The sequence below is a fragment of the Ursus arctos genome, unplaced genomic scaffold (genome assembly GCF_023065955.2).
Source record: "Ursus arctos isolate Adak ecotype North America unplaced genomic scaffold, UrsArc2.0 scaffold_32, whole genome shotgun sequence".
NCBI lineage: Eukaryota > Metazoa > Chordata > Mammalia > Carnivora > Ursidae > Ursus > Ursus arctos.
The window spans coordinates 29,757,119-29,780,036 of record NW_026623008.1 but is presented as its reverse complement, the minus strand read 5'-3'; the positions used below and the strand labels follow the sequence as shown (position 1 = coordinate 29,780,036).

Here is a 22,918-nt window from a genome sequence, read left to right as displayed (position 1 = left end):
ACGGATCATTCTGTTTGGTGCCAGATGGGGTAAAAGGCCTTCCTTCTGTCACTCAGCTGACAAAGCTCTCTTCTGGGGGGAGTCTCAGGCCGCACCCCTGCGGTGCCCAGCTTCTCCCCAGCGCCCCAGTTCAGGAAAGGCCCTCCCTGGTTTCCGGCTACGTGGAGCCCCACGGCCGGTGCAGGCGGGCGGTGTCCCCCAGTTTTGTTCACGTGGGCTGCGAACACCAAGCACTCCCCCCCCAGCCCCCGCACGTGGAGCCGGGGAAGCTGGGGGCAGCAGCACCCACGCCCCACCTGGCTGGACTTCCCCACGGAGGCCTTGGCCTCCCACTGGGCCTCTGAGAGGCAGCTGGGCCCCAGCCAGCCAGTGTCCTTCCAGCAGGCCGGCTCAGAGCTGGGGCGACAGGGACAAGGTGGGCCCTGAGGGGCGGGGGCCAGGCTGCCAGACAGGTTCCCCCACCCGCCAGCTTCGTCTGGGTCCCGCTGGGCAGCCTCCGAGAGGGCCGGCAGCCCTGGGCTGCGGTAGGCTTCCTCTCCTCTCCTGCCTCCCCCCACCTCGGCCGCCTCCAGGTGGGGGGCCCGGACCCGGACCTGGAGTCACCGGTAGTGTAGCCGGCCCGCCGAGGCTCAGGAGAACCGATTTTAGGAGGCTGAGAACAGGCCGCTCCCTCAAGCAGGCTCCTTGCTGGCAGTCAGGCTGTTAGGAGGGTCGCAGGTCCTGCACCCGGTCCCCATCCCTCCACCCCGCGCAGAGCACGGGACTCAGCACCACCTCGGCTTCCGTGTCCTCGGTCTCTGGGTCTCCATCTGCCCAGAGCAGGAGCTGGGTCATTATCAGGGGCGGGAAGTGCTCCGAGGAATAACCGCGTCGGACACCCCAGGGGTGGACCTAGGATTCTAGGCTTTGTCCGGTTCTGTGAGCGTTCACTGGCCCGCGTTCGGGAGGGGAGACAGACCGCAAACAGCGAACGGGGACAAGAGGTGATCAGAGACATCGCAGAAGCACGGAGAGGAGCGGAGGGGACCCCGGAGGGCTCCTGGGCACACCACGTGCTGGGGTGTCCCGTCTGAGGGGGGCGCGTGTGCCCCGAGGGCGGTGGGGCGGGGCAGGGGTGCAGGCGGACGGGGTGGGGCACGTCTCCGCGTGAGCAGCTGCCTGGGCTGCAGGTGGAGGATGGAGCGGGGGAGGGCGAGCAGCTGGAGCTCGGGCCAGCGGCAGCTAGGGTCGGGGGTTCCGGGGCAGGCCCCCGCGTTCACGCCTGTGCCCGCTCCCCGCTGTGGCCAGGTGCACCTGATGAAGCCAGACGCGGTCCCCAAGGCGTGCTGCGCCCCCACCAAGCTGAGCGCCACCTCCGTGCTCTACTACGACAGCAGCAACAACGTCATCCTGCGCAAGCACCGCAACATGGTGGTCAGGGCCTGCGGCTGCCACTGAGGCCCTGCGCCTGCCGCCGTGCTGCTCCCGTCTGGCGCAGGCCCTCGCCAGAGGCGGGAGACCCTCAAACCCAGCCTGACCTCAGACAGGTTGGCCCTCAGAGATCAACGTCTCTGCTCCTCTCTCCTTCCTGCCAGGGCTGGATCTTCTCCGGGCCCCTCCGCCCCCTTCCCTGCCTGAGGTTCGTGACAGTTTTTGCCCTCCAGGCCTGGTGGCCTGGGTCCTCAAGCAGGTTCTCTCCCAGCCTCTGCCTCTAGAAGCACGTGCTGACCAACATTTTAGGGATTGGAACGAAAGTCCCGTCTGAGGACCTGTCCATGTCCCTTGCTGGCCCAGGCTTGGGGTAATATTGGGTGAACTGAGAGGCACCTAGGGCCCAAGATGGCTACCTTGGGCTCTTCGCCATCCATTTCAGGGCGTGGGTATGTGTAGACAGGGTCTGGCCCACCTCCGGTTGCCTGCCCCTCCCAGGCATTTTCTGGGCACATTTGTTAGAATGTGGACTTGCCCTCATTGTTGCGTCGTCGTGAATCTGAATTATCGACCTGCGGGTAGGCATGTGGGTCACCTCAAGGACGAGCTGAATGAGCCACATGATGTAGGGCAGAGGCCAGCGGCATCTGTCTCCCCTCATCTTCCTGTCTTGATCGTCTGGGGAAGAGGTGCAGGGCATGGACATTTGGCCTTTGTAGAAATAAAAAACTTGGAGTGAAAATGGTTTGCCATCTTCTGCCGTGCTAAGGAGCAATCCACTTTACCCACAGCAGTGCCTCTGTGACCCTGGGCAGCCTGTGGCCGGGCCGAGGGCCTCCCAGCACCTGTTTATGTGCAAAAGTTGTCAGAAACAGGCTGTCGCTGTAACCCGCACCACCCCGTGTGCCCAGCAGCCCTGGCCTGTTTCTCGAGATCTGTGAGCCAGAGAACAGGTCCCTGTCCAGGGGAGTGACGGGCAGTAATCAGGCTGGCCCGAGCGAAGGTTCCCGGAAACCAGTGTTCCTTGGAGCAGCCGCCACGGCAGCTGGAGTGTTTACTGGATTTCTGACTTGCTAAGCCTGTAATTTACCTGCTGGTGCAGACAGAGTCCAGCTGCCCGACCCCTGAAATACTGTCATTAAAAGCAGCCCGTGGGCCCACCCCACCCCACAGGCACAGCCCAGCCGCCTCTCGTGTGTCACTCCGCATCCAAGGATGCGCCTCTCAGCAGTCACTCCGCACCCCGAGGAGGGGCCCCGGGACAGCAGGTGTGACAGCGGGTGTGGATGCTGGGGCCCTGCTGCAGGACAGCGGCCCCTCCACAGGGACCGGGAAGGGACTCTGGAACGAGCCCAGAGGAAGAGACCCTCCCCGGGTACACAGAGGGTGGGCCCAGACCGTCTCCAAGGTGGTGAGTTCCCCATCAGTGCAGGAATCCTTAACTCTGGCCTAGATGTTAGGAGACTGGACTTGTAGGCGGCTTCCCCCTTTGGGCCTCATTTTCCACCTGTACCTGAAGGCAATGGGCTTTTCGGGTCTCCAAAGGGCCTCCTGCCAGGAATCTGTCTCCAGCCCTCTCACACTGTGCCCAGATACAGCCTTGTGACCCCAAACTCAGGGCTCAGGTGGCAGTCACAGATCTGAGTTGGTAGTAATAGGGAACCTGTTTGCCATTCTAGTCCTTCCCTGACACTTATCTTTCTAACATCAAGGACTGTCTTTTACGCAAATATAAATTTGAAATTAGGCAATTATTTTAACAACTCTTTACTTCACCTGGTACCCTCAATGCCCAGCCAACAGCCTGTCACAATTAGGGGTGCATCAGGAATGTCTGTCAATTCACTCAAAGGTTTGTAGACAGGGAGTGCAGCTCATCTGTCAGGCTGAGCACGGCACGAATGCCTGGAGGTTGTAACCCTCCTTTTGCGTGCCCAACACCTGAAAAAGCCGTTGCCTGCCTACCTGGGTCAGACTTCCAGCAACCTTTGCTATCCACGCAGTCACTGGGTGAGATCCAATGGAAAAAGCCCTGAGCAGTGAAACAGTTGTGAATGGCTATAAGGCCCGTGCATTTTATCCTGTTTATTGCATGATATTACATGCGTTTCCTGCATGCCTTGTATTCCCAGCTATCAGTTTGCTGAGCCAAGCACGGCAGCTGCAGGGAGCGGCCCCGGCCCGCAGACACGCATTTCCAGATGTCGCCATTTCCCTTTCTCTCGCTGAGGGCACGGCTTGTTTATCTGGTTGCATGGGATGGAAGGATAAATACGGGCGGGTGGTCAGACCCACCGACAGCGATGAGGAGTCCGTGACTGTTGCCAGGAAGGGAGGGCATGCGGGAAAAGGCTGAGGAGAAATGCCCGGCGGTCAGTCTTGGTTTGGGCCGTGCAAGTCAGCACATTTGTGCATGGTTTTCTAACCATGGTTCACGGTTTTCAGCCGTTCTGGAAAAATCCCTAAGAAATAGGAAAAGAGGCAGCATGGCAAGAGGACAGAATTTTGGAGTCAAATGGGTTTGAATCTTGGTTTTTCTACTGTGGAGCAGGATATTGGTTCTTCCAACTATTATAAAGATCAGGTGTGGACATTCACATTTAGGACAGTGTCTGCCATATAAACACGTAGCAACAGGTACCTGTTGGCATTACTACAAAAGAATTTCCTGATCTGCTTAGTCTATTCTGCGCTTGTCCACTAAACCTCCTCCCAGAAAGTGTTCTGTAGGTGATGGAGTATTTACTTCAGAGCTGTGCTTTTTCCTGAGAAATCTACACCGTGCAATCGTGGAGGGAGGACGTTGTGTTCTCACTGCTTTCAAGGCCTAAGGAAAGCCTGGTTATGGCCAGGAGTGTGAATCTTTCCCTGTGTTCCCAGAGGCAAGGGGATCCCACCAGCCTGCTGAAGGTACAAAGCTTGACACACCTTTTGAAAAATGGGTTTTTCATTTATTATAAAAATAATTCTGTTTTGGAGGAAAAATTGGGGAAAAAAAGCCACAACTAAAACCATCCCAGTTGTATAACTCAGATAAACACTAATATTTTGGTGAATTCATTTCTAGGCTTTTTTCTTAGAATATACACATATAGCTGTTTACATATTATAGATATTTTTACAAAATTGGGATCATACTGTCTTATATAAATTGCTTTGAAATGTGCTTTTCCCACTTTATTATGCAGTAAAAATTTTCCTGTTAATAAATATTTTTTGAAAACATGGCTCTCTAGGTTTTTAACCCCAGAAGCTTACGAGACTCCGTGTTCGCAACTAAAAAGTAGGTCCCTACTGCCTTCCTGGGAGGGTTGCTGCTGGCTACTGTGACTGGGCCGAGAGCCCACAGCGTCTGAAGGCACACGTGCTGCCAGGGAGGGGCCTTCAGCAGCCACGGCCCTGACCTTGGTGCCACAGCCCGAAGGAGTCCGCACACCAGCAAAACACAGCTGTGTTTGCTGCAACGGAGTAACGAGCACACAGACCAGGAGGCCACCTTGGACGGGAGCCAGGCAGACCGAGGAAGGCACTCTGTCCTTTGGGCCACAGCAAAGGCCACATGGCACCCTTGAATCCACTTCCGATGGGGCAGAGCCTTCCCACGCAACAGAGGTCTGGGGTGCTGGGACAGCCAAACCAGGCAGCTGGGCCACTGTTCCCCAGGCTCTGGGGCCCCTCCTGCCTGGCAGAGAAGAGCCCAGTTTCCTTGGGTCACCCCAAAGGATCCAGGCTAATTATAGGGACCATGGCTGTGCCTTCCCCCAAGGCCTTGGGCCCCCTACCATAGACTGAGGCTAGAGCCCAGTAAATCTCCCAGGACCCCATTAAACTAGGGGGAGGCAGGCCGAGCTTCCTATCCCAACTCTGCCATATTCTGGGTGACCGGGTGACCTTTACAGCATGTCATCCGGGCCTTGGTTCCCTCTGTATCGGGTTCCACTGTGGATATAGTGATAACACCTGTGGACACTCTGGAGAGCACTGGGAGAGGCGCTGGTGTCCAGTGGGTGCTACCGGGGAAGAACAGAAAGCAACAAGGTCATCGTCACAGAAGTCAGTCCCCTCTTGGGAGGTGGCCATGCTATGCCCTTTATGGATATCCCTTCCTGGTGACTGACCTGTGATGGCCGGAGTTTGCCCTCAGAGTGGAGGCCTGTGCTTTGAGGGAAGGTCTCTTTTGGGAGCTCCACAGGGTCAAGGGTAACCACGTGGTACACCCTAGCCACAAGGAGACAGAAGGCCCAAACAGGAGCTCAGCCAAGGGCTGGCAGTCTGTCGGGTACACAGAAGCCAGAAGCAGGGCCAGAATGCCATCATCCCTCACAGGAGCACTCCTGGGCTCACCAGGGCAGGAGGCACCAGGCTTCTCCGGCACCTGGCTTGTCCAGATCTCAAGATGAAAAAGCCCAGCCCAGTGGATTCTGAACGGTCCCAATAACCCAACCACAGACAGGTGTCTAGTGGCCATGGGCCTCAGTCCCTGCTCGGGGCTTTCAGCAAGTGAGGGATTCATGAAGGCCACCTGTCTGAGCAGTATGTGGAGAGGGACTGGCGAGAGAAGCCAGCCTGACTTGAGCTCCAAGCAGCGGCTGCATTAGGAGGACCAGAGCTCAGCATGGGGTGGGACCATGTGTTTCAGCCATCAGCAAACTCTTCCTGCAAAGTCAGTATTTTAGGCTTTGAGGCTGTGTTGGTTCATTTTATGTGTCAACTTGGCTAGGCCGTGATAGCCAGTTGTTGCTCAAACACCAGTCTAGATGTTGCTGAGAAGGTACTTTTCAGATGTGATTAATGTCTAAGGCAGAAGACTAGAAGTAGCACAGATTACCCTCCATAATGTGGGTGGGCCTCATCCAATCAGTGGAAGGCCTTTAAGAGAGAGAAGACAGAGACTGCACGATGGAGGAGGAATTCTGCCTCCAGACAGCCCTCGGACTCGAACTGCAACATCAACTCTTCCCTGGGTCTCCAGCCTGCCGGCCCCGACAACCACAGAGCCGAGTCCTTAACATAAATCTCTCTCTCCATATACGTATCTACACCCGTCCTACTGGTTCTGTTTCTCTGGAGAGCGCTGACATAGGGACCACACAGGGTCTGTCCCAGCAGTAGGGAGGCAGCCACACGTAATATGTAAACGGATGGATGTGGCTGTGTTCCGGGAACTTTATTCACAAAGAAGCGGCAGGCTCACCAGGCCCACGGAGCCGGGTGACCTCCCGCCTCCAGACAAGCAAGCACAGTCCCCGGCACAGAGAAGGCACTCTGATGTACAACAGCATTTACGAACTCTGCAGAATGGGGGCGCCCGGCTGGCGCAGTCAGTAGAGCGTGCCACTCTCGATCTCAGGGTCAGGAGTTCAAGCCCCACCCCAGGCGTAGAGCTTACTTAAAAAAAAATTCTGTAGAACGAATATGAAGAAACGAATCACTGGGAGTGATGAAGCACACCTGCTGCCCCAGAGACCAGCGGCAGGAGGTCAGGAGTAGAGGCAGCAGAAGACGGGCACTTCTTCAGGATTTCTGATTTCCATTGTCCTGCCAGTGGTCTGACAAGGGTACCCGGCTTGAAGACACACCACCTGGCATCTCGGGGAATCCCACCCAAGGGAGGAAATAAAAGCTATGCCCTGTCCCTCTGCAGGCCTAGTTCAGCAGGACAGCTTAGCCACAGACGCAATCTCTGACAAGTCCCAGGAACTAGCTGGACTCGGCGGTACAAGAACTAGGATTTATTTTACCAGGAGCCCCACTGGTGGGCCCAGGAGAAGCCGTGGCAGCAAAGGCCTGGAAAAGGCCACGTGCAGCCCATCCACAGTGGGGAAGGCGGCGCCTCTGCGAGCTCCCGGGCCCACGGCCACACCTCGGAACGAGCCAGAGGGAGCCCAGGCCATGTCTGTGGAAGAGCTGCTCCAAGCTGACCCCAAGAAGGGTCATGACACACACCCCTGCGCCACCAAGGGGGACACCCTCACGTGCTGGTTCCCAGGCGGACGGCTCCCGGATACGCAGGGGCGGTGCAGAGACAGCGTGCGCGGACTCACACGTACTCCCCGCAGTCGGCGATGATCACCTTCTGCTTTGGCTTCCCGTCCTTGCTGCCCTGGGCCTTTGTGGGGACAGAGGAAGAGGAGAAAGCAGGGAGGGTGGAGAGTAAGGAGCAGCTCAGGGACACCCTCCCCAGGTGCTCCCCCGTGCAAGCAGCCTCGGCCCCTCTCTCCAGGCCACACAGCGCCTGCTCCAGCTCTCCCGCGGGGCTGCGCACCCAGGGCCGGGCAGCCCCCCACCTCAATCTGCCGCAGGACATCCAGGCCTTCTGTGACCTCCCCAAACACCACGTGCTTGCCATCCAGCCAATCGGTCTTGTCGCACGTCAGGAAGAACTGGGAGCCGTTGGTGTTGGGGCCGGAGTTGGCCATGGAGAGCAGGCCTGTGGGAGAGAAGGCGCACGTCAGCCCCTGCCGCCGGCCCTCGGCCCTCAGAGGGCCGTCTGTGCAGGAGAGGGAGCAGTGGAAATGCTGCCGAAGACGGCCCAGGATGCAGGCCCAGGGTGCAGAACCGGCACTGGCAAGACGGATGCTGTTGGCATCTGTGGTGAAAGTGGCTTCAGTGAGAGGTGGGGCTTGAAGTCTGGCTGCAGGGGACAGACAGAACAAAAGGCGGGAGTCTACGCAACTTTCCAACAAGTTTTCCCTACAAGGGGCTCAGAGGCACGGATGACAGCTCACACAAGTCAGGGATGGTTTTTTTTTAAAGATCGATACCACTCGCTGTTCCGCTGCTGGACTGATCTAGCAGGGCAGAGGCCGTGGACACAGGCAGCAGGGGGCAGCTACGGCAGCCATGCTTCCAGGGAGGAGAGAGGGCATGGGGTCCAGGCCACGAGCAGAGCGGCCGGCCGCAGGGAGACAGCTCAGGCCCTGTCCTTGGAGGGAAGGCAGCGCGGGCGTGGGGGGGGACGCAGGGGGCCACGCATCAGCTCGGAGGGCAACGTGGAGGCTTCGGGAGCGAAGGGAGGGAGCAACCGGCGTGTCTGACAGGGATGAAGCATGATTAACTGAGGGACCCTAGCAACGCCGCCCAGGCCCCTGAAGAAGTGTAGTCCTAGATTTCAAGATGACCACTCAGCACAGTCGCTGTCTTTCTCTAGTTGCTGGGGGACCGACCACTCACAGAGATACATCTGACAGAGACGGGGCAGCGGGGCTGAGGCACTCAGCTCACCACGGCGGGACCCAGAACCGGCCAGAACACAGTGGGTGTGCACAGGGCGGGGGTGGGAGTGGATGGATGGACGCCGCTTCCCCGACTCCGGCCAGGCCGCTCGCTGGCTCTGGGTCACCGGCCGGCTCGCCTGCAGACCCGAAAGCCCCGCGCCCACTGCGCCCACCACCGCGCCCCATCGGCTCCCACCTGGTCCTGTGTGTTTGAGGATAAAGTTCTCATCGTCGAACTTCTTCCCGTAGATGGACTTGCCCCCCGTGCCGTTGTGGTTCGTGAAATCGCCGCCCTGGCACATGAACTGGGGGATGATGCGGTGGAAGCTACTCCCCTTAAAGCCAAAGCCCTTCTCGTGGGTGCACAGGCATCGGAAGTTCTCTGGCGGGGAGAAAGGAAGAGGTGCGGAGGTCAGAAAACAAAACCCGTTCCTCGGGCCGTGGGTGAGCCCTGCCTCGTGTTCCACGGGAGACGTGCAAGGGAGCCAGCAAAGCCGCTAGCGAGATGCCAGGGGCCGTGGGGCCGCACGGGCAGTCCCAGCTGAGCTGCTTCGACCATGTGAAGATGGGCTCTGGGATGGGCCGCGCGGTGGGCGTGGGACCGGGGTTGGCAGCGGGGGGGGGAGGGGGGGCGGCATCAGGAAAACCACAGGTGGTGCAGCGTGGCGAGCACCTCTGGCACACTCGTAGCCATCGGGATGGGCATCCGACACTAGTCAGGGCAGTGGCTGCCCACGACAGCGACCCCTTCCCACCGCTCCTAGCCCATGTACTCTAATAACACAGGCCTTTGAGGAAACAACAAAGCAAAAACGCCCCTCCCCCCGAAAAACAAAACCTCTGTAGCTGGATTCTGATAAACTGTATTTGTTTGGTGTTTGTAAAATATGCCATGTATTCCAAACCTTTGTGACCCTCACGCTGTGAAGGTCTAGAGGGACGCTGGTGAAGAAGGAAAACAGAACACCTGCGGTCCAGTTCTGCCCCACTCTACGTGGAGGGCTACTGATTTTTTTTTTTTTTTAAACAAAAACCAAACAGGATCTTGGAAGAAAACACAGGAGCAAATCCTCAAGAACCTGGATGTGGCAACAGTTTCTTAAATACGATACCCAAAGCACAGATAACAAAAGAGAAAACATAAATGACCTCATCCAAACTAAAAACCTTTGTGCAAACGAGGACCCTCAACAGACTGAAAAGGCGACCCACAGAACGGGAGGAAGTATTTGCAAATCTCATCTGGTGAGAGTTCAACACCCTGAATACATAATAAACTCCTAACAGAGTTATAACAACTCATAACAGAAAGACAAACAACCCAGTTGACAAACGGGTAAAAGGCATTTCTCCAAAGATCTATAAATGACCCGTAAGCTCCGCACCGTGAGCCACCAGGGAAACGCAAATCCCAACCAGATGGGGGGCCGCTTCGCACCCACTAGGACGGCGAAATCAACAGAAAGTGATGAGTGCCAGCAGGAACACAGAGAAACGGGACCCTCATACCTTGGAGGTGGGAATGTAACGTGGTGCGGCCACTGCAGAAAAGAGTTTGGCCATTTCTCAAAAAGGTAAACACGGAATTGCCACGCGAGTGCACTTCCACCCCGAGGTACAGACACAAAAGAGCTGACAACGGGCATTAGAACATACTTGTCCACGAACGTCCACGGCAGCATCATTCACGACCGCGAGAACGTGGAAACAATGCTCGTATCCATCAACAAATGAACAGCATGTCGCATATCCAGACAATGGGATATTATTCAGCCACAGAAAGGGATGGAACCCCAACACATACTGTAACATGATGAACCCCGAACACATGCCAAGTAAAAAAGCCAGTTACAAAGGAAAGGACCACATACGTGTGATTCTATTTACAGGACATGTCCAGACCAGGCAAATCCAGAGACGGAGCGTGGATCAAGGCCGCCAGGGGCGGGAGGGAGGGACTGAGAGGACGAGGAGCGGGTTAACGCGCTCAGCAGTTCGGTATTTTGAAGACGGCGGCGATGGCGGCACAACACTGTGAATGCAATCAATGCCGCTGAACCGTACACTTAAAAATGGTTAAAAAGGCCAAAAAAAAAAAAAAGAGAGAGAGAGAGACAAAGAGGGGAGACAACGGCAACACTAAAGTTTTGAAAGCCAGAAAACAAACGGATGAAGCACACCCGACGTAGGAGACTTCAGGAAGCTGAATCTCGGTCCCTGCGCCCCGAGGCTTAGAGCAGCAGCGTCGACAACAGCCAGACTACGGAAGGGGCCCGACGTCCACCGACTGGTGAATGGATAAAGAAGACGTGGTGTGTGTACACGTGGAGTATTACTCAGCCACAGAACGGAATGGAATCTTGCACTTGCAACGATGTGGATGGAACTAGACTGTATTATGCTGAGCGGGATAAGTTCGTCAAAGACAAATATCACATGATTTCACTCATATGTGGAATTTAAGAAATAGAACGGGGTGCCTGGCTGACCTAATCGTTGAGCGGCCGCCTTCAGCTCGGGTCATGGTCCCAGGGTCCTGGGATCGAGCCCCGCACTGGGCTCCCTGCTCAGCAGGGAGACTGCTTCTCCCTCTCCCCAATTGTGCTCTCTCTCTGTCAAATAAATAAATAAAAATCTTTAAAAGCAACAACAAAAAGGAACAAAACAGATGACCATAAGGGAAAGAAAAAAAAAAGAGAGGGAGGCAAACCACTAGTGAGAAATCACTGAATTCTACTCCCAAAACTATTATTATACTATATGTTAACTAACTAGAATTTAAATAAAAACTTGAAACATTAAAAAAAAAAAAAGAAAAGAAAAGAAAAAGAAAGCTGAATCTTAAGCTGGTAGAGCTGAGAAGCAACTCGCTTTATGTTGCAGAAATGCCGAAAGCTCAGGTACAAGGGCAAAGGTAGTTCTCAAAACAGCAGAGTTGGCTGAAAGGCCATTTAAGAAAATAGCCAAGCCCCAGATCCTCCCTCCACCTCCGCGGGCAGCCGGCCGGAGGTCTGCTCTCTGGCAGGTTAACACAGAGGTCTCTGGACTGGGATATACTAGACGTGGCCAGGGGCTGAGGTACCGTAACGACAAAGACAGATTGAATGAAAGCGTATATACTGCCCCCATCTCCCGCCACCATGATGGCTAGTAGCAGGAGACGAGACTCTTCTCAGGCGACTCCAAGCTGTCCGAGAGAATATAAGTCGGGGAATGGACATGCAGGCTCTGACAGAGAGAGACCCCAACTGAATCACCCCACAGTGGAAGCTGCAGCCAGCAAGCTGTAGCAATGCCTAGGAGGTTTCCAAGCACATTGTTAGGGCCCCATTCTTACATATAAGGAAGGTATGTCATGTGAAAAGCAAAGACCAAAACAAACAGACCAAACACAAAGCAAAACATAGTAACTCAGGAAAAAGTGACTTGAGACATAAACTACAGGAAGAAAAAACTTTAGTAATGTCCCCAGAAAGAGGAAATGATATTACCTCTGGGAAATAAACAGAGTGCTACAGAAAAAGAACACTTACGAAGGTTCCAGAAAGAAGACAGAAATCAGAGGGGACAAAAGCGAAGAAATAACAAAGAAATTTTCCCAACCACAGGATAAAACACTGTCCTGTGGGTGTGGTACATAGAGTAATGGCCCCCTAAAGACATCCATGCCAGTCCCTGGAAGCTGAGAATGTGTTATGGCAAAAGAGCCTTTGCAGATGTGATTAGGGTTATGGATGGACCTCGAGATGGGGAAAGCAGCCCAATTATCCAGATGAGCCTAAGATAATCATGAGCCTGTGACAGAGCTTTTCCCAGCTGAGGTTAGAGAGATTCAAAATGTGGGAAGGACTGGATCCATCACTGTTGGCTCTGAAGATGGAGGAATGGGGGCCGCGAGCCTCCAGAAGCTGGGAATAGCCCTCAGCTGACAGCAGCAAGGAAATGGGGTAGCTCGGTCCTACAGATGCAGGGAACTGAATTCTGCCGAAAACCTGAATATCTGGAAACCTCCTCCCCTGGGGCTTCCGGTCGAGAAGGCAGGGACCCGGCCACCACCTTCATGGTAGCCCACAGGATGTCTGGCCTACAGAATGGGAGACAGTAAATTTGTGTGGTCATAACCACTAAGTGTGTGGTAATCTGTGACAACAGCAAGAGGAAACTAATACAGTGGGGCCCACTGAATATCCAGATCCGTGTAAGATCCATCCAAAAGCATATGGTTTCAGAACACAGGACAGACACCCTACAAGCCTCTAGACAGGGCAATCGAACAGCTCTTAAGCACTTGGCTAGCGTAACCAAGTAAATGAATTTTAATTTTATTTAATTTAAATGTAAATAGTCACATATGGCTAGTAGCTACTATACTGGACAGCTCAGGACTAGACAAAACAGAAGTTTTACATAAAGCATCAAGAATCAGAATGACATTAGACTTCTCTAGAATTCTAGACCCTAACTATCCATCAAGCGGGAAGGTACACATACGGAAGGATGTCTTCTACTAAAATGAGGCACTACACCAAGAAAGAAGACAACCAGAGTGCAGCCTAAGAGGCGAACACAGGAGACCCCACGACACTCGCTGGTGCAGCGAGCCTGGAAAGCCACGGTCCAGGCCGGGGAGAGTCAGCAGGCTCCGAGGAGGAACTTCCACAGGAGAGGGAAACTGACAGAGTGTCTGGTGTGTGAGAACGTGATGAGAGATTTACACAGGCAGCAGAATTAGGGGGAGCATCGGGAATACGGCCACAGAAGACAAAGCCTGTGTGGAAACAAGACAATTACGAATCCCAGGAAAGCAAAATGCTGTGCATGAAAGGCGGTTACTAAGTACGATGCTTACGTAGTCACAATACCCTACGGCCTAACCAAGCTTATGGTAACTACGTGAGGGAGATGAAGGGGCAGTGAAAGGATTGAAAAAGCCGATTCCTTATCTCAAATGGGAAGCCAACAGATGTTTAGAACAAAAAAACCCAGAAGTAGCAACATAAATCTCTTCTCTACCAAAACGGAGGTAAAAACCCAAAGAACCAGCTCGGTGTTGAAACGGGCTGCCTGTGAAGAGTAGATGGTGCTGGTGGGGCGCTGAGGTCCGGGGCCAGGACCGGGGGCCAGGGGACTGCTGTTTTTCAAAACAAGCTTTGTGAAATGAACTTTTTAAGCTGTATGTCTACAGAATAAAATTTAGTTAAAAAAAAAAGAATGAATAGAAGTCAGTATGTGCACTAGAAAGACTCAAGAAACTGTTCGTGAACAGCAGTTACTTCTGGAGAGTAGACCTGGACGTGCAAAGGAGGGAAAAGCTGGACCTTTTCTACTGACTGCCTTCAGTATGGTTCGAATATGTGCGTACGGTTTTTTGTTCTGTTTTGTTTTGCCATGAATACATGTTTCCTTGTATTTAAGAAAAAAAATAGTAAAGCGGCACCTGTAGAGCTTCAAAAGTGCCTGGTCGCATTCATCTGTTACTAGACCCCAGGATCTGAGATACCTCAAGTCAACTGAGGTCAGCAACAGTGTCAAGGGCACAAGGACGGAGGCAGTGAGCACCTTGGGAAGGCCCACTGCTCAGCCCCCGGCGTCCGGCCCGGCGTCCCGCTCACCTGCTGTCATGGGAACAACGTCGGAACGCAGCAGCATCTGGATGCGGCCGGCCGGCTTGTTGCCGATCTTGATGTCCATGTACACTTGAGGATTGGACCGGGCCTTCTTTGCCGCGGGCTCGCCCTGGCGCGGGAGAGATCGTGAGGTCGGCGAGCACTCCGGCTCCCCAAGCAGAGAGTGAGTACTCTGCACACACGCCGGGAGCCCATGTGCGGGAGCTGCAGCAAGGGGCCGCCCGGGAAGGCCCTGGGCCACGGAAGGGGCGGCAGAACGCAGGGGCCAGCCGGACCCCCAGGGACGGGACCCCCGAGCACCGGCTACCTCAGCCCCGCCCCGCAGGCTCGGGACCTCGTCCCACTCACCCTCAGACGCGCCAGCTCGCTGCACCCTGGCCCGCGGTCACAGACCCACACCTCCCTGCCCGCAGTGCGCGGCTCTCCACACCCACAAACCCATCTCACTCCAGTCAGACAGCACCTCCTCCTTCTACGCTCGGCCCCGCGGACCCCCAGGCTGGCGACAATGGAAGCCAGGAGGGCAGCCCTCTGGTGCACTCAGAAGACAGTGGGGGAGGGAGGGACCCTGCTTTCTACCCCAAGGAGAGAAGGCTAAGAAGAGGATAAGGAGACATTTGCAGGCATCACGCGTTCCAAAGAGAAAAGTCAAATGTTCATAACTGGTTTGGGGTTCAGCTTATCCGACGTGTGCTGAGGTCCGGTGCCGAGGGCAGGCTTGCTATTGTCTACCGCCAGCAACGGCAGCAGCAAACACGCACGGGGCACTTGCCGCGGGCAGGGGGCTATTCTCAATCTTCACCTGTGTTAGCTCATCAACTCTTTACAACCACCCTGACGATCAAGCCGTACCGCTGTTTATCCCCATCTTATAGGTGGGGAAACGGAGGTACAGTGAAGTGCAGTCACTTGTCCAAACCAAGAGGGCGGTAAGTGGTGAAGCTGGAATTCAAGCCTAAATCATCCCACCCCAGCCCCAAGCCCATGCTCCTAACTGCATTCCTCCACCTCACTTTTTAATTAATAAGATGCCGAATACAAGGCCCCTAACCTCACAGAACCCCTGCCCAGAAAGGGAACAGGTAATAAACACTTACGCAGTCTGCACACAAGCAAGGACGTGCAGGGAAACAGACTGGGTTTCCAGAGGGTGGAATGAGATGGCAAGCTGGGGGGACAGGAGCTAGGGAGCATCCCTTAACGTATCCCTCGGATGGGCGACGGGAGCCACTGAAAGGTTAGCAGGAGTCAGGATCAGTCTGCAAACAGATCATCCCGCAGTCCTGATGAAGGGACTAGAGAGCACTGCACTGGAGACCAGTTTGCAGGCTCGGCAAGTATGTGCAGGAGGAGAGGCTGCTGGGGGCAGTGGGACAAACGGGGGAGGGGGACTCAGGAAGGTGTGAGAGGAAAACTTAGCAGCATCCGAGACGTGGCGGCTCCGTGTTAAAGAGGGGCTGTCTGACTGTGAAGGCCATGTGTGTGCTCTGCTTTGCGACCGAACTTCTGGCGTGGGTCGGGGGGTGCGGATGGGTGGTGGCAAATCAACTAGATGGAGAACAAGCTGAAAGAGAGGAGGGCACCCATGCCGGGCAACTCGAAGCTGCCTGGGACACGTGAGCCCGAAAAGTCTGCAGCCTGACACTAGGAACAGAGGCCAGGAAAGGCGACAGCACAGGAGAGGCTGCCAAGAATCCATGACTGCTACTGTTTCGGCCACGAGGAGAAGGGAAAGTGACGCCCTGAGCCAAGAAAGAAATCCAGAGAACAATGCTCACAGAAGCCCAAGGAGCCAGCCAGAGAAGGATGCCCAGAGTCAGGAGAGAGTGCCGGCAGGCTGCTCTGGGGAGGGAGAGCCTCGAACCTGCGTGTAGACTGAGGGAAGGTGCCAGCACCCCGGCCTGCGTCCCCTGCATCGGGGCAGGGACAAGGAGACCGTGAGCCTGTGCAAAGTGCTTCAGTGAAGGAGGTGCTGGGCAGGAGGGGTGAACAGGAACACTCACTGGCCTTCCTCACCTCAGGCAACCCCAACCCGGGACTGGGCGGGACTGGGCAGGACTGGGCAGGAACAGAGCCGCTCGTTACACAGAGCACACAGGTGAGAGACCTAGAGCTTCTCTCTTTCACTCACTCAATACCACCTTTACCACAAAACTAAGACTTCGTTTTTCATTCTTTCTGCTTTTGTATACATATTTGCAAGTTTCCACAAAAACTTAAATAAAACCCAGTCTCCTGTGGAAAGTGCCAGCCCCGCCCGGGGAAGGACATGCCTTCGATCTCACCTCCTGGGTTTCTACTTTGGGGGGCTCCGACCCTTCTTCCTCCTTATTCTCTTCAAGAGTCTTCCCAGAAAACTTCTTCAACCAGTCATCATCTGACCACACTGAAAGGAAAAGAATGGAACACATGTTAAGAAATTCAAGCTGTCGGCCAACTGCTCACTAGCTGCTTTGGTCAGCGAAGTGGAGCATACTCAGTGGCCCTCTCAGCCAGAGGCTTCGTCTGAGGGAACTCCCAAGTATAAAGTTTCCACTGGGAATGTCAGCCCTGAAGTCCCGCTCTTCACAAGGCTAAGTTCTGCCAAGATGGAAGGAGTAGCCTTGCCAGTTCGAGCCCCTGATGGGAACATCTCGGGAACGAAGTGCTGAGGAAACTGGGAAAGAGAAGAGATCAGGCAGGGTCTCTCTCATAATGCAAACAATTACTCTGAGAAGCTCAAACTTTCTTATTTCTCACAAAGGTGGCTCATGCCCTCTGCCAACACGAGCCATCCCCTACTCCCAGGCACCCAGAGCGGCGCTCAGCACCTGCTTCCAAGTAAATAGGGATAAAAATGCAACTAAGGCCACACTGGAGGGCGTGACGGGGAATCCGTGGTTGCCCCCACTCACCTGGTCTGGACGAGCCCTCCTTAATCCTCATTGGTTTTGCCAAATTCACACGAATTGTCCGTCCAAAGAGCTCAGATTCATTCTGAAAAGATTGAAAACCTAGCTGCTTTCAATCTGTCAGGTTAAGGGAGTCAGACAGTTTTGCATTTGTTCTGATACACCCGAGACACGCTCATGATTTATTCTCCCTTAATCCGTGAGCCCCTAACAGACGCTCTGTGCCCGCCGCACAGCAGCCCCGGGGTCGCAGGCAATTCCCCCACCACACACCTCCTTTCTTTCATACTAGCAAAGACCTGTGCTCCTGAAAGGGACTCCAGGTCCAGAGTGCCCTGGGCTTACACGGATACAAGTAGCTTCCAAGTACTTGAGTTCACCTTCAAAAGGCAAGATCCGCTTTGAAATGGTGAGAAACGATGTCTGAGGACTGAGGAATATGTTTGGTGAATGGGTAACAGAACAGGAATAAAGAATTTTATCATCCAAAGATAACTGGTACCAGGAATAGTCACTTCACAGAAATCCATGCAGAGCAGTGAAGAAAATTTCACAGTAAAATGTGAAGGAAAAAATAAAAAGGACTGGGACTTTATTGTGATGAAACTAAAAAGAAGGGAAATTAATTTGGTATACATTCAGATTTAACTACGTACTAATTTGTAGAGCACAGATGTAACGGGTGCCGGTTAATTTGCAGTGTTTTCTCCAACGAAATTCTATCAACACTATGGCAGGACACCACTGCACTTCCTATCCGATGTGAAAATCACAAAGACCTCAAAGAGGGCACAAACGCCCCGCGTTTCCTCATTACTCCCAAAGACTCTCCGGGATATTCAGAGCACTGGCGTCAGTAGCACACCCTGCCATGATCCTTACTGGAATCTCTCCTCACTTGTAATTGGTCTGAAGCTTCATGAAATTCTGCCTCTTCTGCAAAATAGGCAATTTCACGGTGCAACACAGTGTTTGCAACTGTTTATCCTAGACATGGGGCAGCCGGTGAGAGACTGGCCAATAACAAGGACTCGAATGTATATCACTGTGAACCGGGGGAGGACGCTTGAGTAAGGACCAATCGTATAAGTGATCAATTCACAGTGAATCTTTTCACACGATGACGGCTGTTGCTTCCCCGTGCAACCCTGTCACTCTGGCAGTTCGGCAAACCAACAGATGCACAAGGACCCTCTGTGCCACCCAAAAGCAACTTCAGCCAGCGTGAAGATTCTCGGCCATACCATGTTGTCAATAGCTGCTGCGGCATCCTGCCGAGAAAAGACAAGGTCAGGTTTAGCTTCCGTGGCGTCTGAACACACACTCAGCAACAGAAAAACAAAGTAAAACAAAACGGGAAAGTCACATCTATACCTCCAGCCTAGGTTGCATGTGTGTCTAACAAAGCGCGCTTCCTGGCTGAGTTTGGAGCTGGCGGTGCAGCAGTCTGCCATCTAGGGGAAGGCCTAAGAAATACCCACCAACGCGGCCGGGCCAGAACGCGCCAGAAGGGGAGCAGAGCTGCAGGAGCTCGCGGAGCAAGAGGGGCACGGCTGTGCTGTTAACAGTCTACAATCTGATGAACTGTGGGAAGCTTTCCATCAAGCAGCACTTCCTGTCTCTATGGAAGCATCAGCAAGAGGCCTAGAAACCTAACCAAACGGGAGACCAGCTGCCTTTGTAACCAGTAACAACAACTAAAATAAGCCAAAGACAGGTAACACAGAATTTTCTCACCTCTGCCAACTCAAATTCAACAAAAGCAAATCCTCGGTGCTTTTCTGAAAAAAGGGAAAACAAAACCAAGTAATTACCATGGGGGTGCAATGGGAATAAACATGCTCACAAGGAAAATCAATCACGTGCTGTATCCTGACACTAGAAATTCTACCCAATCACTATTCTGGAAGAAGGAATCTCCTACTTCGAGTCTTCCCAGTTTAAACAACGTTTCAGGCAATACTGAACTTTTGTCTTTTAGAAAACATGGCTAAATGATGAACTATACTTTTAACCCTTCAGGCAGTCAGTTCTACCATAGCCAAATCAAAACCTTAACCTCTGCATACAGGGCAAGTAGAAACATGAAGTTATTTAACTTCTCAATTATTGAGCCCACATTTTGAGCATCAACTGTGCATAAAGCATGAATCCTAAAACCTGGATTAGGATGCTCACTCCTTATCCTCAGAAAAATGCTGATCTAACTAGAAAGGCCAAGCACAACAGTGTTAATTTAATGAAACCAACTACCTTTAGAGAGCCAACGTAACCTTACAGGCGTGCCTCGTTTTACTGCGCTTTGCTTTGTTGCACCTCATAGATCTCACAGTTTTTTACAAAGTGAAGGGACCCCTGCATCGGGCAATTCAGCTGGCACCAGACTGACTCACTTTATGTCTTCTGTCACATTTTGGTAATTCTCACAGTATTTCAAACTTTTTCGTTACTATTATATTTGTTATGGTGATCTGTTATTAGCGTTTACAACTTGCTGACAGCTCATATGAGAGTTAGCATTTTTTAGTAATAAAGCATTTTTAAAAAGATCTTATTTGAGAGAGTGTGCGTACAAGCGGGGGAGGGGCACAGGGAGAAGGAGAAGCAGACTCCCTGCTGAGCCGAAGGCAGATGCTTAACTGACTGAGCCACCCAGGTGCCCCTAAAACATTTTTAAATTAAAGTGGTACATTATTTTTTTTTGACATAATCCTATTGCACACCTAATAGACTGCAATATAGTTACCATAACTTATTTGCACTGGGAAACCAAAAATTTCATTTGCCTCGTTTTATTGAGACACTGGTTTGGTTGTGGTGATCTGGAACCAAACCTTGCAATATCTCTAAAGTACGCCTGTATTGTTTTTTACAGATAAAGAGCCCAGGCCCTTGCTAATAATCAGGTAGGGTTGATGACAGATTTAGGCCTAAAACTCCAATCTTAAAAATGACAACTAACTGGGGTATCTGGGTGGCTCAGTCGGTTAAAAGCCCAACTTATGATTTTGGCTCAGGTCTTGATCCCATGGGTTGTGAGATCAGGCCCTGAGTGGGGCTCCTTGCTCAGCAGGGAGGCTGCTTGAGATTCTCTCCCTCTGACCCTCCCCCCACTCAGCACTTTCTCTAAAATAAACAAATCTTAAAAAAAAAAAAAAAAAAAGAAGACAACAAAGGCAAGACAGAAAAACTGCACTGTATCTGTGATACCAATTGAAGGAAATCTCCTCCAGGAGAGCAGAGGCCAAAGCCCCTTGGCTGGGGCTGAGCTTCCCTGCTGCCCTGATTAACATTACAGCTGCCAAGAAAGGAGGGGGAGGGTACCCAGCAGGTGGTTTGAAACAACAGTCAGATTTCCATGTAGCTCAAAACCTATCTTCCTACTGGGCTATTGAAAATTTGTTATCTCACATTCAACAGATGGGACCCTCTGCAAAGTTATGTCATAGCTTATAACCACAAGCCTCAGAACATTCCTTCTGCATCAAGATTACTGTTCTGCTGCCCTAATGAAGAACCCTCTTGAACTTTCCTACATACCAACCATATTTAGAAGGCATATTTAGAATTTTTTCAAGTTCTCTTCCTCTTAGGATTCTGAACATGCTATGAAAAGGACTCACCTGTTTCATAATCCAGAGGAATCTGAATATCTGTGATGTCTCCAAAAGGGATAAAGGCAGCATGAAGAACTTTGTCATCCACCTCCTCTGCCAGCCCCCCTGCAAAGATGCCAAGCGCCTTCTGAGCCACTGTCCTCCATTCTCTTGAGAAGTCCTTGAAGCCCAGTTAGCATGTGATAGCTAAGGAGAGGAGTTGTTCCATCCAGTCCTTTGGGTACATAAGCACGTTTCTCATTTGCTCCCTAACCCGTACTTATGAAACACACCTCTTCACCCTTCTTGCAGACGCTCGTCCTAGCGCCAGGATTACTGCAATCGCTTAACTGGCCTCCCTCTCCTCCACACAGCTAACTAGAGCGATCCTGGGAACATGCATATTTTAACCCATCACTTCCCTGCTTAAACGCCTTCAAAGATTTCCCACTGTCCTCAGGATAAAGTACAAACTCCTTAGCAGCGTACACAAGGCTCTTTATAACCTGGGCCCTGCCAATCTCTTCACCCTCTTTTCTTTGCTTCCTCAGTTCTCTGGGTTTCCCGGAAGATGACCCCTTTGCTCCATGTATAAGGCTATTTCACACCTTCGGGTTTTTGCTCTTGCTGCTCCCCTTCAGTAAACACAATTGCCCCTACTTTGGCTACAAAGCGCTCATCAAACTTCGCTACGGAGGTTATTTTCACTTCTACCGGGTTAGTCTGGGAACTCCCTAAAGGAGGGCAGGCAGGGGCGAGGGCTGAGCCATCGCTGCAGTGAGGATCTGGAGCCTCATAATATTCCTCTACCAATTCTTCCGGCCCAGCAGGTGAAGGGGTTCCCGTTAGAGCTCAGCCGGCTTGGAAGGTGGCCGGAAAGACAGCTACGTCTGGAGCTAACTCCCCGAAGCAAAGCAATACCGCCAGCGATCCGGCCTAGACAAAGGTTCGCCACCCTCCGCGACCGTGGACGCGTTCCTGCCCCACGCCGAGCCCCACTCCGGGCGGGTAAACCCCGATTCCGCCTAGCTCCGCGCCTGCTCACCCACGTACAGCACACGCTTGGTAGTAGCCATCTTGCTCGCGCGCTCACCCGCCGGAAGCCTGCGTTCAGCCCGCCCCCTTCCCCACGGTCCCGCCCCTCCGGCCCCCGCCCCCGCGCCTGGGCGCTCGCAGACCCCGCCCCCAGCTGTCAGTCAGCGTCGGGGGCGGTGGGAGGTGCGGTTCCTTGAGTGAGTGCGCTGCAGCGCCCCCACGCGGTCGGTGCCGGGTGCTGGGGAAACCGGCCTGGGCCGAAGCGCCGGGCTCCGCGAATAGTAACCCTCCGTAAACTACGGGCCACCCTGCCCCCACCCGCGTGCCCTTGGACAACCTGGCAGCTATACATGTTTCTACATTTTTAAATAGATGGGGAGGGGGGCGCCTAGGTGGCACAGCGGTTAAGCGTCTGCCTTCGGCTCAGGGCGTGATCCTGGCGTTCCGGGATCGAGCCCCACGTCAGGCTCCTCTGCTATGAGCCTGCTTCTTCCTCTCCCACTCCCCCTGCTTGTGTTCCCTCTCTTGCTGGCTGTCTCTATCTCTGTCAAATAAATAAATAAAATCTTTTAAAAAAAATGGGAAGAATTTTTTAAACAAGCGTATCTTGTCACAAGTGAAAATTTATGAAATCCAATTTTCAGTGTTTGTAAAGTTCTATCTGAACACAGTCATGCTCGTCTCTTTTAGTATTGTCTGTGGCTGCTTTCACACTACGAGATCTGGAGACCTACCTGAAGTATCTACCCCTGACTCTAGGAAAAAAGTTTGTGACTCTTGGAATAGACGAATACATAAGTCACAGATTGCCATGTGTGGTAGAAGATAATGGGGCCACCTATTTTTCATAGAGCTGTGGGTTAAGACTTCTTTGAGGTCACATTTAAGCTGAAGCCTAGGGGCACCTGGGTGGCTCAGTCGGTTAAGTGGGGGACTCTCGATTTAGGCTCAGGTCATGATCTCAGTGTGGGCAGCTGGAGTTCTGCTCTCCACCTCCTGCTCCTAGCTGGGCACAGCCTACTTGAGATTCTCTCTCTCCCCCTGCCATCCCCCCCCACCAACATGCGTGCGCTCACGCTCTCTCTCTCTCTCAAAATAAAATAAAGTCTCCTCTAAGCTGAAGCCTAAAGGAAGAAGAAGCA

At 53.1% G+C, this 22,918-nt stretch overlaps 2 protein-coding genes across 3 annotated transcripts in view; one reads left to right on the top strand and one right to left on the bottom strand.

Annotated features, from left to right (window-relative positions):
• The window catches only part of BMP8B (bone morphogenetic protein 8b), a 29,188-nt gene extending 24,553 nt beyond the window's left edge, over nucleotides 1–4,635 (top strand). The window contains exon 7 of the mRNA XM_048221932.2: nucleotides 1,288–4,635. Coding sequence (XP_048077889.1) covers nucleotides 1,288–1,437 — 150 coding nt within the window. The 3' untranslated portion in view covers nucleotides 1,438–4,635. The remainder of the gene's footprint in view (nucleotides 1–1,287) is intronic.
• Nucleotides 4,340–21,872, bottom strand: PPIE (peptidylprolyl isomerase E). 2 transcript variants are annotated; one of them, XM_026516585.4, is made up of 10 exons: nucleotides 21,787–21,872; nucleotides 20,769–20,867; nucleotides 18,883–18,926; nucleotides 18,390–18,416; nucleotides 17,149–17,230; nucleotides 16,540–16,640; nucleotides 14,240–14,363; nucleotides 8,824–9,009; nucleotides 7,698–7,840; nucleotides 4,340–7,519 (listed from the first exon to the last, which is right to left on the bottom strand). In XM_026516585.4, exons 1-10 carry the CDS (start codon nucleotides 21,815–21,817, stop codon nucleotides 7,451–7,453), a joined length of 906 nt encoding a protein of 301 aa, XP_026372370.1. In that variant the 5' UTR covers nucleotides 21,818–21,872; the 3' UTR covers nucleotides 4,340–7,450. The 2 variants fall into 2 exon arrangements, with proteins under 2 accessions (XP_026372370.1, XP_048077890.1); XM_048221933.2 differs by having other exon boundaries at nucleotides 18,248–18,416; nucleotides 21,795–21,849.
• Nucleotides 21,873–22,918: the final 1,046 nt, after the last annotated feature.

What these genes read in the sequence shown, in the direction of transcription:
- PPIE (XM_048221933.2), bottom strand. Translation starts at nt 20,846, where the DNA reads ATGACAAAGTTCTTCATGCTGCCTTTATCCCTTTTGGAGACATCACAG. An exon ending in TCCTCTGGATTATGAAACAG is followed by an intron (nt 18,927 to 20,768) that starts GTGAGTCCTTTT and finishes CCCTTTTTTCAG; the next exon opens with AAAAGCACCGAGGATTTGCT. An exon ending in ATGTCCTGCGGCAGATTGAG is followed by an intron (nt 7,520 to 7,697) that starts GTGGGGGGCTGC and finishes GTCCCCACAAAG; the next exon opens with GCCCAGGGCAGCAAGGACGG.